This window comes from Xenopus laevis, chromosome 3S, assembly GCF_017654675.1.
Source record: "Xenopus laevis strain J_2021 chromosome 3S, Xenopus_laevis_v10.1, whole genome shotgun sequence".
NCBI lineage: Eukaryota > Metazoa > Chordata > Amphibia > Anura > Pipidae > Xenopus > Xenopus laevis.
This window is the reverse complement of record NC_054376.1, coordinates 20,455,183-20,472,650: the sequence shown is the minus strand read 5'-3', so window position 1 is coordinate 20,472,650 and position 17,468 is coordinate 20,455,183. Positions and strand designations below refer to the sequence as shown.

Sequence of the window (17,468 nt, the reverse complement as noted above, 5' to 3'; positions counted from 1 at the left end):
CAGAACCCTGAAAAATTAGGCATGTGTACTTTCCTGAAAAATTATGTTTTTTTTGTCGCAGCCACTGAACCAGAAGTCCAGAAACAATATGCCATATAAATGCTGAAAATATTAATTTTTTTTTGTGGCAGCCACTGCAGCACAGAGGCCAGAAAAAATATGCCATATAAATGCAAACAATATTAATTTTTTTTTTGTCGCAGCCACTGCAGCACAGAGGCCAGGAAAAATATGCCATATAAATGCTAACAATATAAATTTTTTTGGTCGCAGCCACTGAAGCACAGAGGCCAGGAAAAATATGCCATATAAATGCTGAAAATATTCTGTTTTTTTGGTCGCAGCCACTGAAGCACAGAGGCCAGGAAAAATATGCCATATAAATGCTGAAAATATTCTGTTTTTTTTAGTCGCAGCCACTGAAGCACAGAGGCCAGAAAAAATATGCCATATAAATGCTGAAAATATTCATTTTTTTGTCACAGCCACTGAAGCACAGAGGCCAGAAAAAATATGCCATATAAATGCTGAAAATATTCATTTATTTTTGTCGCAGCCACTGAAGCACAGAGGCCAGAAAAAATATGCCATATAAATGCTGAAAATATTCAATTTTTTTGGTCGCAGCCACTGAAGCACAGAGGCCAGGAAAAATATGCCATATAAATGCTGAAAATATTCTGTTTTTTTTAGTCGCAGCCACTGAAGCACAGAGGCCAGAAAAAATATGCCATATAAATGCTGAAAATATTCCATTTTTTTGGTCGCAGCCACTGAAGCACAGAGGCCAGGAAAAATATGCCATATAAATGCTGAAAATATTCTGTTTTTTTTGGTCGCAGCCACTGAAGCACAGAGGCCAGAAAAAATATGCCATATAAATGCTGAAAATATTCTGTTTTTTTTGGTCGCAGCCACTGAAGCACAGAGGCCAGAAAAAATATGCCATATAAATGCTGAAAATATTCTGTTTTTTTTGGTCGCAGCCACTGAAGCACAGAGGCCAGAAAAACTCAGGATTTACCTGGATTCAAATTAAACCAGTAGGGTTTGCACCCTAGTTTGTAACGGTGGTGGAGGGAGGAGGACGCTAAAGGACAGCTGTATGTGGAGTCATGAGGCGTGCAGAGAAGGACAGCTGCATGGGGAGTCAGAATCAGAAACTCAGAACAAGTCTTCCGGCGTGCAGTAACCCTCCGAGATCCACCCCTCATTCATTTTAATAAAGGTCAGGTAATCCACACTTTTGTGACCTAGGCGAGTTCTCTTCTCAGTTACAATCCCTCCTGCTGCACTGAAGGTCCTTTCTGAGAGGACACTTGAGGCGGGGCAAGACAAGAGGTTCATGGCAAATTGTGACAGCTCTGGCCACAGATCAAGCCTGCGCACCCAGTAGTCCAGGGGTTCATCGCTCCTCAGAGTGTCGATATCTGCAGTTAATGCCAGGTAGTCCGCTACCTGCCGGTCGAGGCGTTCTTTGAGGGTGGATCCCGAAGGGTTCTGCCGCTGCCTTGGGCTGAAAAACATTTGCATGTCTGACGTTACAGAGTGGCCAAAGTGCTTTGTCCTTGCAGGTGCGCTCGTGGCAGGATTACTGGCACCTCTGCCCCTGGAATGTTGATGAGTTCCTGAAGTGACATCACCCTTAAAAGCATTGTACAACATGTTTTGCAGGCTGGTTTGTAAATGCAGCATCCTTTCAGACTTGTGGTATGTTGGTAACATTTCTGCCACTTTATGCTTGTACCGAGGGTCTAGTAGAGTCGCGACCCAGTACAGGTCCTTCTCCTTAAGCCTCTTGATACGGGGGTCCTTCAACAGGCATGACAGCATGAAAGACCCCATTCTCACAAGGTTGGATGCAGAGGTATCCATCTCCGCTTCCTCGTTATCAAGGACTGCATCATCCACGGTCTCCTCCCCCCAGCCACGTACAAGACCAGGGGTCCCCAAAAGGTCACCACCAGCCCCCTGGGAAGCCTGCTCCTGTTGGTCCTCCTCCTCCACAAAGCCACCTTCCTCCTCTGACTCCACTTCTGACACCTCTCCCTGCGTTGCAGCAGGTGCCTGGGTTCGTTCTGGTGATTCCGACCAGAAATCGTGCGCTTCCTGCTCCTCGTCACGCTGGTCTACAGCCTCATCTGTCACTCGTCGCACGGCACGCTCCAGGAAGAAAGCAAAGGGTATTAGGTCGCTGATGGTGCCTTCGGTGCGACTGACCATATTTGTAACCTCTTCAAAAGGGCGCATGAGCCTGCAGGCATCGCGCATAAGCACCCAGTAACGGGGGAAAAAAATCCCCAGCTCTGCAGATCCAGTCCTACCACCCAGTTCAAACAGGTATTCGTTGACGGCTCTTTGTTGTTGCAGCAGACGTTCCAACATGAGGAGCGTTGAATTCCAGCGAGTCTGGCTGTCGCAAATCAAACGCCTGACTGGCATGTTGTACCGCTGCTGAATGTCAGCAAGGCGTGCCATGGCTGTATAGGAACGTCTGAAATGGGCCGACACCTTCCTGGACTGCCTGAGAACGTCCTGGAATCCTGGGTACTTTGAGACAAAACGTTGTACTATTAAATTCAGAACATGTGCCATGCAGGGCACATGTGTTAAATTGCCCAGTCTCAGTGCTGCCAACAGATTGCTTCCATTGTCACACACCACTTTTCCGATCTTCAGTTGGTGTGGGGTCAGCCACCGATCGGCCTGTGACTGCAGAGATGACAGGAGTACAGATCCGGTATGGTTTTTGCTTTCCAGGCACGTCATCCCCAAGACAGCATGACAACGGCGTACCTGGCACGTCGAATAGCCTAGGGGGAGCTGGGGGTGCACAGGTGTGGAGGAGGAGGAGGACCCAGCAGCAGAGGACGAAGAAGAGGAAGAAGACGAGGTAGAGAGCGAAGGAGGAGTAGAGGTGGTGGCAGAACCGCGTGCAATCTGTGGCGGTGACACCAACTCCACTGTCGTTGTTGAGCCACACATTTCCTGCTTCCCAGCCATGACCAAGTTCACCCAGTGGGCAGTGTAGGTGACATACCTGCCCTGACCATGCTTGGAGGACCATGCGTCAGTAGTCATATGGACCTTTGGCCCAACACTAAGTGACAGAGATGCGGTGACTTGGCTCTGCACATGGTGGTACAGGTGTGGTATTCCCTTTTTTGAAAAAAAATTGCGGCTGGGTACCTTCCACTGCGGTGTCCCAATTGCTACAAATTTGCGGAAGGCCTCAGAGTCCACCAGCTGGTATGGTAAAAGCTGGCGGGCTAAGAGTGCAGACAAGCCAGCTGTCAGACGCCGGGCAAGGGGGTGACTCGCAGACATTGGCTTCTTACGCTCAAACATGGCCCTCACAGAAACTTGGCTGGGGGCAGATGACTGGGAATGGGAACTGGTGGTCAAGGTGGAAGGCGGAGTGGAGGGTGGTTCAGACGGGTCAAGGACAGCAGAGGTAGAGCAGTAAGATGCTGGACCAGAAGGAGGGTGGCTTTTAGTTTGCCTGTTGCCTTTGAGGTGTTGCTCCCAAAGTGCTTTGTGCTTGCCGTTCATGTGCCTTCGCATAGAAGTTGTACCTATGTGGCTGTTGGGCTTCCCAAGACTCAGTTTCTGACTGCACTCATTGCAAATTACAACGCTTTTGTCAGAGGCACACACATTAAAAAAATCCCACACTGCTGACCTTTTTGAGGCTGGCAATCTGGGGGTAAAAGTAGAAGTCGGCGGCGTTGGCGGCAATGGCGGGTGCGTTGGCCGGCTGACCACAGGTGCCGATACATGTTGTTGCCCTACTGTTCCCTGCGAGCTGTCCTCCCTGCTTCTTCTAAGTCTTATTCTCCTCCTGCCTCTCTGACTCTCCGTCTCTCCATCTGAACTATCCTCCTCTTGCTCTCTTCTACTGGGCACCCACAAAACATCAATCTCCTCATCATCATTCTCCTCAGATGCATCAATTTCTTCTAACAGCTCACAGAAGGAAGCAGCAGCGGGGACCTCCTCGTCATCACTCATTATGTCCATCTCTGTTGTGTTCTCTGCCAGAATTAAATCTGGTGTAACGTCCTCATCTCCTTCATCTTCTTCTGCCAATAATGGTTGCGCATCACTCAGTTCAAGAAACTCATGTGAAAATAACTCCTCTGACTCCAGTGAAGAAGGGGCGCCGGTGGTGGAGGAAGTGTTACGTGGGGTGCCCATAGCAGTGGAGGATGAGGATGTTGTGGTAAAGTTAGAAACGGTAGAGGATGGGATGTGCTGTGTAAGCCAGTCAACTACCTCTTCAGCATTTTGGGAGTTCAGGGTCATTGCCTAGGGCCACAGGATAGCATAGCAGCACGGCCCCTAGTGCCTCTGCGTGGCGGCCTGCCTTTGCCTGGCATTATTTTTAAAACAAAAACAACTATACAGCAGTGGTGGATACGGAATATATTATTGCTGCTTGAAAAACGTCACTCAGGTGGTGTTTCTGGAGACGGTATTATTATTGATATTTAGACAGAATGTGAACAAGCTCACACAGCTAAGTGGCAGTGGTTTGAAAATGAAGAACACACTGGGCAAATAATGCCTACAAGGTCAACGTATACACTACAGCAGTGGTGGATACGGAATATATTATTGCTGCCTGAAAAACGTCACTCGGGTGGTGTTTCTGGAGACGGTATTATTATTGATATTTAGACAGAATGTGAACAAGCTCACACAGCTAAGTGGCAGTGGTTTGAAAATGAAGAACACACTGGGCAAATAATGCCTACAAGGTCAACGTATACACTACAGCAGTGGTGGATACGGAATATATTATTGCTGCTTGAAAAACGTCACTCAGGTGGTGTTTCTGGAGACGGTATTATTATTGATATTTAGACAGAATGTGAACAAGCTCACAGAGCTAGATGGCAGTGGTTTGAAAATGAAGAACACACTGGGCAAATAATGCCTACAAGGTCAACGTATACACTACAGCAGTGGTGGATACGGAATATATTATTGCTGCTTGAAAAACGTCACTCAGGTGGTGTTTCTGGAGACGGTATTATTATTGATATTTAGACAGAATGTGAACAAGCTCACACAGCTAAGTGGCAGTGGTTTGAAAATGAAGAACACACTGGGCAAATAATGCCTACAAGGTCAACGTATACACTACAGCAGTGGTGGATACGGAATATATTATTGCTGCTTGAAAAACGTCACTCGGGTGGTGTTTCTAGAGACGGTATTATTATTGATATTTAGACAGAATGTGAACAAGCTCACAGAGCTAGATGGCAGTGGTTTGAAAATGAAGAACACACTGGGCAAATAATGCCTACAAGGTCAACGTATACACTACAGCAGTGGTGGATACGGAATATATTATTGCTGCTTGAAAAACGTCACTCAGGTGGTGTTTCTGGAGACGGTATTATTATTGATATTTAGACAGAATGTGAACAAGCTCACACAGCTAAGTGGCAGTGGTTTGAAAATGAAGAACACACTGGGCAAATAATGCCTACAAGGTCAACGTATACACTACAGCAGTGGTGGATACGGAATATATTATTGCTGCTTGAAAAACGTCACTCGGGTGGTGTTTCTAGAGATGGTATTATTATTGATATTTAGACAGAATGTGAACAAGCTCACAGAGCTAGATGGCAGTGGTTTGAAAATGAAGAACACACTGGGCAAATAATGCCTACAAGGTCAACGTATACAATACAGCAGTGGTGGATACGGAATATATTATTGCTGCTTGAAAAACGTCACTCAGGTGGTGTTTCTGGAGACGGTATTATTATTGATATTTAGACAGAATGTGAACAAGCTCACACAGCTAAGTGGCAGTGGTTTGAAAATGAAGAACACACTGGGCAAATAATGCCTACAAGGTCAACGTATACACTACAGCAGTGGTGGATACGGAATATATTATTGCTGCCTGAAAAACGTCACTCGGGTGGTGTTTCTGGAGACGGTATTATTATTGATATTTAGACAGAATGTGAACAAGCTCACAGAGCTAGATGGCAGTGGTTTGAAAATGAAGAACACACTGGGCAAATAATGCCTACAAGGTCAACGTATACACTACAGCAGTGGTGGATACGGAATATATTATTGCTGCTTGAAAAACGTCACTCGGGTGGTGTTTCTAGAGACGGTATTATTATTGATATTTAGACAGAATGTGAACAAGCTCACAGAGCTAGATGGCAGTGGTTTGAAAATGAAGAACACACTGGGCAAATAATGCCTACAAGGTCAACGTATACACTACAGCAGTGGTGGATACGGAATATATTATTGCTGCTTGAAAAACGTCACTCAGGTGGTGTTTCTGGAGACGGTATTATTATTGATATTTAGACAGAATGTGAACAAGCTCACACAGCTAAGTGGCAGTGGTTTGAAAATGAAGAACACACTGGGCAAATAATGCCTACAAGGTCAACGTATACACTACAGCAGTGGTGGATACGGAATATATTATTGCTGCCTGAAAAACGTCACTCGGGTGGTGTTTCTGGAGACGGTATTATTATTGATATTTAGACAGAATGTGAACAAGCTCACACAGCTAAGTGGCAGTGGTTTGAAAATGAAGAACACACTGGGCAAATAATGCCTACAAGGTCAACGTATACACTACAGCAGTGGTGGATACGGAATATATTATTGCTGCTTGAAAAACGTCACTCGGGTGGTGTTTCTAGAGACGGTATTATTATTGATATTTAGACAGAATGTGAACAAGCTCACAGAGCTAGATGGCAGTGGTTTGAAAATGAAGAACACACTGGGCAAATAATGCCTACAAGGTCAACATATACACTACAGCAGTGGTGGATACGGAATATATTATTGCTGCTTGAAAAACGTCACTCAGGTGGTGTTTCTGGAGACGGTATTATTATTGATATTTAGACAGAATGTGAACAAGCTCACACAGCTAAGTGGCAGTGGTTTGAAAATGAAGAACACACTGGGCAAATAATGCCTACAAGGTCAACGTATACACTACAGCAGTGGTGGATACGGAATATATTATTGCTGCTTGAAAAACGTCACTCGGGTGGTGTTTCTAGAGACGGTATTATTATTGATATTTAGACAGAATGTGAACAAGCTCACAGAGCTAGATGGCAGTGGTTTGAAAATGAAGAACACACTGGGCAAATAATGCCTACAAGGTCAACGTATACAATACAGCAGTGGTGGATACGGAATATATTATTGCTGCTTGAAAAACGTCACTCAGGTGGTGTTTCTGGAGACGGTATTATTATTGATATTTAGACAGAATGTGAACAAGCTCACACAGCTAAGTGGCAGTGGTTTGAAAATGAAGAACACACTGGGCAAATAATGCCTACAAGGTCAACGTATACACTACAGCAGTGGTGGATACGGAATATATTATTGCTGCCTGAAAAACGTCACTCGGGTGGTGTTTCTAGAGACGGTATTATTATTGATATTTAGACAGAATGTGAACAAGCTCACAGAGCTAGATGGCAGTGGTTTGAAAATGAAGAACACACTGGGCAAATAATGCCTACAAGGTCAACGTATACACTACAGCAGTGGTGGATACGGAATATATTATTGCTGCTTGAAAAACGTCACTCAGGTGGTGTTTCTGGAGACGGTATTATTATTGATATTTAGACAGAATGTGAACAAGCTCACACAGCTAAGTGGCAGTGGTTTGAAAATGAAGAACACACTGGGCAAATAATGCCTACAAGGTCAACGTATACACTACAGCAGTGGTGGATACGGAATATATTATTGCTGCCTGAAAAACGTCACTCGGGTGGTGTTTCTGGAGACGGTATTATTATTGATATTTAGACAGAATGTGAACAAGCTCACACAGCTAAGTGGCAGTGGTTTGAAAATGAAGAACACACTGGGCAAATAATGCCTACAAGGTCAACATATACACTACAGCAGTGGTGGATACGGAATATATTATTGCTGCTTGAAAAACGTCACTCAGGTGGTGTTTCTGGAGACGGTATTATTATTGATATTTAGACAGAATGTGAACAAGCTCACACAGCTAAGTGGCAGTGGTTTGAAAATGAAGAACACACTGGGCAAATAATGCCTACAAGGTCAACGTATACACTACAGCAGTGGTGGATACGGAATATATTATTGCTGCTTGAAAAACGTCACTCGGGTGGTGTTTCTAGAGACGGTATTATTATTGATATTTAGACAGAATGTGAACAAGCTCACAGAGCTAGATGGCAGTGGTTTGAAAATGAAGAACACACTGGGCAAATAATGCCTACAAGGTCAACGTATACAATACAGCAGTGGTGGATACGGAATATATTATTGCTGCTTGAAAAACGTCACTCAGGTGGTGTTTCTGGAGACGGTATTATTATTGATATTTAGACAGAATGTGAACAAGCTCACACAGCTAAGTGGCAGTGGTTTGAAAATGAAGAACACACTGGGCAAATAATGCCTACAAGGTCAACGTATACACTACAGCAGTGGTGGATACGGAATATATTATTGCTGCTTGAAAAACGTCACTCAGGTGGTGTTTCTGGAGACGGTATTATTATTGATATTTAGACAGAATGTGAACAAGCTCACACAGCTAAGTGGCAGTGGTTTGAAAATGAAGAACACACTGGGCAAATAATGCCTACAAGGTCAACGTATACACTACAGCAGTGGTGGATACGGAATATATTATTGCTGCCTGAAAAACGTCACTCGGGTGGTGTTTCTGGAGACGGTATTATTATTGATATTTAGACAGAATGTGAACAAGCTCACACAGCTAAGTGGCAGTGGTTTGAAAATGAAGAACACACTGGGCAAATAATGCCTACAAGGTCAACGTATACACTACAGCAGTGGTGGATACGGAATATATTATTGCTGCTTGAAAAACGTCACTCAGGTGGTGTTTCTGGAGACGGTATTATTATTGATATTTAGACAGAATGTGAACAAGCTCACACAGCTAAGTGGCAGTGGTTTGAAAATGAAGAACACACTGGGCAAATAATGCCTACAAGGTCAACGTATACACTACAGCAGTGGTGGATACGGAATATATTATTGCTGCTTGAAAAACGTCACTCAGGTGGTGTTTCTGGAGACGGTATTATTATTGATATTTAGACAGAATGTGAACAAGCTCACACAGCTAGATGGCCACTGGGCAAATAATGCCTGCAAGTGCACTACTATTGGTGCACTACTATGAAGAACAGCAAACAGCACTGGACACCTTAAAGAACAGTAAGATAAGTAAAATAAAAAAAAAATTATATGTATATTAAAAAAAAAAATATTCTCGGGTTGGTGCTGCTGAACTACTAGGAGCAGCACAGTAGCACACCAGTCCCACTCCCCAACACTGCTAGACTAATAGCACTTGGCTGTTAAAGTAGCAAAGTAAAACAACAAAAAAGAAAATAAAAGCAGTCCTTACAAGGACTATTGGGTTATTACAGCAGTCAGCAGATGAGATCAGAAGAGATCAGTGCCCACAGCAGGCAGCTACATACAGAGCACTGCAGTAGAAGGTAGATTACTAGCCAGCAAAGCTACCCTAAAATGTCCCTCAAATCCCTGCAGACTTCTGTCCCTTCAATACAGAGCAGTATCAAGTAGATTACTAGCCAGCAAACTTACTATCAACTGTCCCTCAAATCAGTGAAATCACTAGCAGCTCTCTCCCTACACTAGCTCTTCCAAGCACACACAGGCAGAATGAAAAAACGCTGCAGGGCTTCAGTTTATATATGGAAGGGGAGTGGTCCAGGAGGTGTGGGGGTGGTCCAGGAGGGAGAGCTTCCTGATTGGCTGCCATGTATCTGCTGGTCTGGGGTGAGAGGTCAAAAAAAAGCGCCAGGTAAGGCGAACCCAAAATGGCGAACGTCGCGCGACGTTCGCGAACTTGCGGCGGACGCGAACAGCCGATGTTCGCGCGAACAAGTTCGCCGGCGAACAGTCCGCGACATCCCTAGCCGTGGGCGCTTCCACCCGACCACCGCAAATTAGCGCTTCTTGAGGTAAGCCGGCGAGGCGGCTACAATTTTAAACTTTTTTTGAGTGTATACTTGAGTGTATACTTGTATACTTTGTGTATACACTCAAAAAAAGTTTAAAATTGTAGCCTTTATTGACTTCTTTTTAAAAAGAGGACAGAGAATGGGTTTAAGCCCTGAATGCTTTTAAGCCCTGAATGATGTTTTGGCTTATTTATACATGGAGGGAAATATAGTAAGTACGAGTAGAACTTGTTCTTGCATACTCTCCTTGAGTTAAAGGCTATCGCTACCTTGAGCATACGTAAGCCTCAGTTAGAATAAATTTAGGGTTTTCTCTCACTCCTCACCAAGTGTTTCCTGTAGATATGTCTGCCCCACCATCTTCATATACTCCTCACTGGCCTTAGTGACAATAATGTTCTCTCGAAATAGTAATGAATCATGTCCATCATGTTGAGTTATCTCTGCTACTCCGAGGTCGACCAGGAACTCCTACAGGTGGAATGGTAAAATTGCACAAAAATTAATAAATGCAAGATTGTAGCAGATCATTGTACTCTATTTCTAGGACCATAAACTCTGGAAGGCTCTCTCTGTAGGCATGGCAGTAATAATGTAGTCCACTTCCCAGCCTTTGAAATAAGCTGGTCTAACAACACACAGGGAGTTATTTATTAAAGTCCGAATTCCAAAAACTCAGGAAAAAAAAAAAACTATTTTTTTTTTACTATAAAATCCGAATTTTTAATGGGAAAAAAACCCACAAAAAAACTGAATTTATTAAGTTCAAATAAAAAAGTACTCCAACTCAGACCTGCCGAGTTCATGTAGAAGTCAATGGGAGAAGTCCCAAAGATATCCTGATCTGTGATGGGTTTAGTGCAATAATCTGAAGATTTCAAAATACCTGCTAAAGGACCTGGCAGCTAACTTGTCAGGGCAGTCTAGTCCCAATGTCGCCAATATGTTCTGACATAGGGGCCAATTTATCAAAGGTTGAATTTTAGTGCTTTTAGAGGCTTTTGAAACCACGACTAAACTCACAAACTTGAAAAATACGAATGTCATGAGATTTAAATTTGTGGTTTTTACAGTTATTACACCTAATAAATGTACATTTTTTTAGTTTTTATTTAAAAATTTAAAAAAACACACATTTTTATAGATTTGTGGAAGAAATAGAAATTAAGTTGTAAGAAAATGGGCCCCATAGCGTCTTTCAGTTTACTCTGATTTTCCTCATCAGAGCAGTCAATAAGGTAGCGTTCCAAAATATAAACACAAATACTCAAGAGACAATGTGTCCTGTGTAGAGGAAACTATGTCAGTGTATTTAAATGATGGGGATCTAATAATGCTCCCAGTGGCCTCAAAGAAGGTGCTTATTATTGAATTCCAGGCTTGGAAACACGTTTTTCAAGTACAAAACAGGTGTACTGCAAAACATATCTTTTAGGCTGTCAATCCACATAGAGGCTACCAATTGGCCAATCGCAGCACTTTTTTTGCACCAGCAAGAACATTTAGCATGCTCGTGTTGCTCCCGAGAGCTTTTTTTTATGTGAATGTTGCTCACGGTTAGGGCATGCGGATCTTAGCTGCGTTTTTGGCACGGATGACAAACAACTGATAGCATTCGTAAATTGCTTAATGTAATTTCCGCCACAAATAATTCAAAAACACAATTATTAGTATTAATGCTAGATATACATAAAGCCTTTGACAGTGTTACTTGGCCTTATTTATTTCACATTCTCCCTCGGTATAACATTTCTGGAGCCTTTTTGGATGCTTTAAGAGTTCTATACCAAGAACCTTTGGCATATATAAAATTCTTTGGGCACCAAACCTTGCAGGTTCCGATTCATAGGGGGACTTGTCAGGGGTGCCCCTTATCTCCCCTATTGTTTTCTTTAGCCATTGAACCATTAGCTCACCTAATACGGAACAACATTGACATATCAGGATATACTCAACATAATCAGACTCATAAACTTAATCTTTATGCCGACGATATTTGTCTTACACTCACTAAACCCCTGACGAGCCTCCCTAATCTTTTCTCCCTTCTTGATAAATTTGCTAAAATTTCAGGTCTAAAGGTAAATATTTCTAAAACTTAGGCTTTACCGATTAACATTTCTAAATCCCAATTAAAACTCTTAGAGCTGAATTTCCCATTTGGTGCACTACTACAGTTGATTACTTAGGAATTAAAGTTACAAAGACTTATCAGACTCTTTATAAATTAAATTTCCCTACAATGTATAATAAATTGCAACGTTTTTTGGTAGACTGGTACACCTTACACATGGACGCATCACTGCTATACGAATGATAGTTCTCCCCAAAATATTGTACTTATTTAGAGCTTTACCGATTGCAGTGAAAACTCGAGATCTGATTAAATTACAGAGACATATTTGGCGTTTTATATGGAAACATAAATATCATAGACTCAATAAAAATATATTATATCGGTCACAGTCACAAGGCGGTCTAAAAGTCCCAAATTTGAAACACTATTACTGGTCGGCCAGAATCACACAGATAATTCAATGGCACAATGCACCAGGTATACTTCGATGGGTAGACTTTGAGAACACCTCTATATACCCTTTACAAGTTTCTGCTCTATTGTGGTTAACCATAAATAATGTTCGGAAATACACATATTACAAACCCTATCGTTAAATTTCATATACGACTTTGTATGTTAATAAAAAATAATTTAATTCCAAAGATGTAAACAGTTATATGCAAGCACTGGTAGGAAATCCTGATTTTCCTCCAGGATTAAATCATAAGGATTTTCAATGGTGGACTTCTCATAATTTTACTAAATTATATGATTTGTTATCAATTACGGGTTTCAAATCTTGGATAACTCTGCAAGAAACATTAGCAATCCATTCCAGAGAATGTTTGAGGTACTCCCAATTGTCTCATTTCTACTTTTCCCAATTGCAGCGAAAACCCTCTCTTACAGGCTCACTGTTTGAGCACCTTTGTAAAAATGCAATAGTCACTAAAGGAAATATTTCTACAATCTATTCGATGTTAATTGAGGTTACATCAATCTCTTACACTACCTTTATGGAAGCATGGGAAAAAGATTTAACCTTAACATGAACTCCAGAACACTGGTCTAAAGCATTGCACTCAACACATAAAATATCTCCTAATATTGCAATACGTGAAATGGCATATAAAGTACTTTCACAATGGTATTTTACACCGAAACGTAAACATGCCATTTGTCCTACCTCAACCCCACAATGCTTTAGAGGATGTGGAGGATGTTTGGCGATTATAAACACTCTTGGTGGTCCGATTGTAGAAAATTATTGGAATGCCATAGTACAAATAGCGTCAGAGGTATTTAACAGCTGAATATTACGAGCTCCAGAACATAGTTTATTGAACTATCCATTCTCTGGTTTTGACAAATCAGCTAATTATTTATTGCTGCAAATATGGTCAGCAGCACGGTGCGTTTTAGCACTTAATTGGATTTCTCAGAGCTCTCTCTGTGCCTCAGTTCATATTTAGACTCAACTATATTCAAGAAATCTAACAGCGATAGTTGAGAACAAAAGAGAAAACCACAACATTATATGGCAACCTTGGAAGATTATATGGAAGATTTTAAAAAGTCCCCTTCTTTCCCACTACAACTTAGATAACATCACCTCCTAGCCATAACATAATTGTGGTCAAAATGACGTAGTTAGGAAAACAGGTACCTTACTACCAGGATATAATAGCAAGACTATTTGAGATTACGGTTCGACAAAAGTTATGAAGCTTTACTTGTATGATTTATTTTTAATTTTTTTTTTTTTTTAGGTTAAAGGTTAAATACAACATTTTATTATCAACATTGTCTCAAATGATCAGATGTGTAAACTGACAAAACGTATTGTTTGTAATACAATTATGATATTTTGCTTACTTTATTCAATGTTGAAACATGTATATTTTAATATGAAAACTAATAAACAGAGATATGTTAAAAAAATATATTTATTTTACCTGTTGTCGACACTCACCTTGGCCTTTCCAGTGCTCTGTAGGACATAAACCAGTGACCTTCCCAGTTCCTCTTTCTCCTTTTGACAAACTAAGATGTCCATTTGAAACCCACACTGCTGGAAACACTCCATTTATCTATTCTGCCCGGTAAATAAGACCAATCCTTTAACTACATGTAGCCCACCCTTGAGTGTGCTTTTGGCTGTGTAGTATTGCTGTGTGTGACCAGGCTAACTGCTTGACTTGTGCCCAGGACCCTTGACTTGTGCTTTGCAACTCCCGGTACCTGGTGTAGTTCAGTGCCACAAAGGATCCAATCACAGAGATGATTCTTGCAGCAAAATAACTTGTTTATTCACAGTGAACAGTTGCAATGAAGGCATTCACAGGCACTTTGATTCCAATGGTAATGGTAATAGTATCCCTTTTTTAGCAGGTGAAATAGCACAGTTAGGATAAACACCTCCTGGGGCAAAATCCTCCCAGAGAGTATAGCTTCCTGCCCAGGAATAGTCAGTTTGGGGTCTTGGGTCTTGGCACCCTCACTGGTCCTCACCCACTGAATCCCTGAGCTAATGGTGTACTCACCACGGGGACCTAACCCCACTACTTCTCCTCGTTGGAGTGGAAACTGCTCACTATATACCCTGAGCCTTTCTATTGCTCCTAGAGCAACTATAACCAGAGCTTACTGTCACTAACTAACACTATCTCACTTTAGCACTGGTAAACCTGGACCTGTAGTACCGCACAGTGAGGTAAGGTCACAAGAAAGACCTTGAACACATGAGGCTAAGCCCCTTTATACTGTAAACAGTGCCACCTAGTGGACAAACCCTGCCTAGAGTAACCCCAGTGGACCCAGGAAGGGAAACATAGCTGCCTGTGTATACTAAAGGACCCCACCTAGGTGTTCAAATACTAAGGGGAAACTGCTTGAGTAAAATACACCCAAATCTCAGGGTCCCTACAAACAGGTATGGGATCTATTATACAGAAATCAGTTATCCAGAAAGCTCTGAAATACAGCAATGCTCAATTAGAAAAACTATTTCTTATTTTTGATTTATTTGCTTATTTCTGTTTCTGTAATAAGAAATTAACTGCACCTGATAATAACTAAGCCATGTCAAGATGAGTATTTTTGTATTTAATTGGTTTTCATATATTGGCCAGATTATTGTTCGGGTTTCACACGACTGAACGCAGAACAGTTGAGACCCGAACAGGCCTAAAGTTGGCCATAGACGCAAAGATTTGATCCTACGAATCTCTGTTTCGTAAGATTTTTGGCCTTGTGTGGAGTGTCCCAACATTTTTTGTGAGATGGTTTTCGGTCGTTCAGTTTATCGGACAGGTTAGAACATTTCTGTCGGCTGCCAATAATATCTCTGCATGTATTGCCGATCTGCCAATGATATCAGTGGGAGACTGTCACCAGTTTTTGTCGGACATAACTTTCGTTCGATTGCTGTCAGGGTCATCGGAATGGTTAGTGGCAGGTTGGGAGATGGCACCGAGCAATCGTTCGTCCGACATGAAGGTAAATCTGCACATCTATGGCCAGCTTTAAAAAAAAAAACAAATGCGGGGAAGGGACGGGGGAGTGGAGGTGAGGTAAACCCTCTATCCTGCTTGCATCATGATGGTCTATCACTGACCTCCCTCGTTCGTCTTCACTGGAAAGACCCTCTGCTCCCAGTGGGGTGCAGGCCTGTCTGAGGGGTCCAATTTTGCCTTTTTCAGGCTATGTGGGTGCCCCCGGTGAAGTCCTGTGTAGGGAGCTGTCTCTCTGGCTCTCTAGGAGCTGCCCCTGCTGTCTGATGACTAGTTGCTGGGAGCAGGACACTTGAAAAACTGACTGAGAACAGTATGTGGGGTTACGCTGGACCTCCAGACACGCCCCCTGAATTAATTACAAGTGTCCTGCCTCCTGGAGCTTAACCCCCACGGTTCCCAGTGTCCTCCTGAGACGACAGAGAAATGACTGAAATTGTAATAAGAATGACTTGGCCAATCAATTTACATCTTGGAGAACCCTACACATTGTCATTTATTGAAAGAGGAACTATTGGTTTTGTTTTCGTTGCTTAGTATTTCTCTTTAGACTGTTTAGACATTCTTTTCAAACATTTTTAAACCCAAGCAACAATTTAAATATGTTAATATTTTACAAAAATGATATTATTTATCAGATTTTATTGGTGATTTACTTTGAATCTAGGCAGAAGTGCAAGAAGAATAAGGGGTGCAAGTGGGTGCATCTTAGTGCTCATGCAAATAGCAATCCTGCCTGGGGTCTGGCTGTGCTGGTGTGCACTAACATTGTTTGTGGGTGCACAACAGCCTTGTCCTTACTGCATGTCATACAGGGCTGGAACTAGGGGTAGGCAGAAGAGGCACATGCCTAAGGCACAATGCTGGGTGGGCAAGCCAGGCATGTACCTCTTCTGTCGCCTACCCCAATTCTGGGGCCCATGCCCCCAATGAAAGCATGCATTGCAGCCTCAGGTCTCTATCCTTAGAATTGGAGTGCAGAGAACAGCAGCAATTTATTTAAACTTGAACGTAGGGCACCCTTCCTTTGAGTTTGTAAATTAATGGTGAAAAATACAGGGGATCAGTAATAAAAGCAAGGAGCAGATACCCTCCATAAGCTTATAAAGTCAGAATCTGAACCTATCTTTGAGAAGGGAATGCATCTTAGAAAGACCTGCTTGCTGAGCTTACAGGCAGCCCAGATACAGGCCTGTCTGTCAGGGGCCTTGCATCTCCAGTATCGGACAAGTCCGGACCAAGGAGGAAGCACTAGGGCAATGTCCAAGTTTACGGTAACCAAGAGGGATCAGGAATAATCGTAGTCAGAATCCAGGCGGTAGTGCAATAGGCAGGCAGAATAGGAGCAATAACCAAGGTTCAGGCAAGGTCAAAGTCCAGGAATCAAGTTAGCAAGAATTTAGGAACACCCAGGAATGCAAAAAACAAATCTTATTATGGGGCATTGAACCAGAGTCTTTGGCGTCCTATTATTTCAAATTTGGCGCCAAAACGTGGTGTCATGACATCACACGTTTGTCTGCTTGACGTCGGTGAGCCGGCATCAGAATCTTTGTGGCGACCATGGACACCACCATCTTGGAAGAGCAGTCGCAGCAGACTGGAGCGCCGCATCACGCTCCTGACAGTACCCCCGGGGGGGGGAGTACCAGACCACTATGTCCTGGTTTCTGGGGAAATTGTTTATAGAACTCTCGCACCAACCGAGGGGCATACATCTGTATGTTTCTCCCAGGAGAAAGACCCCCTGTTGATCATACACGGTGATGGAATGAGGGGGAGACTGATCCAAAGAGAGATGATTGGAGATTGCTGGCTTCATCAGGGAAACATGGAACACATTGGGGATTTGCATCT

At 42.7% G+C, this 17,468-nt stretch overlaps 1 protein-coding gene across 1 annotated transcript in view; it reads right to left on the bottom strand.

The window, feature by feature from the left end:
* Positions 1-15,077, bottom strand: part of LOC108712276 (RAS protein activator like-3-like) — a 34,178-nt gene extending 19,101 nt beyond the window's left edge. Inside the window, 2 exon segments of the mRNA XM_018254524.2 lie at positions 10,367-10,511; positions 14,072-15,077. Of these exon segments, the coding sequence (XP_018110013.1) occupies positions 10,367-10,511; positions 14,072-14,185 (259 nt within the window). The 5' untranslated portion in view covers positions 14,186-15,077.
* Between the last annotated feature and the right edge of the window lie 2,391 nt (positions 15,078-17,468).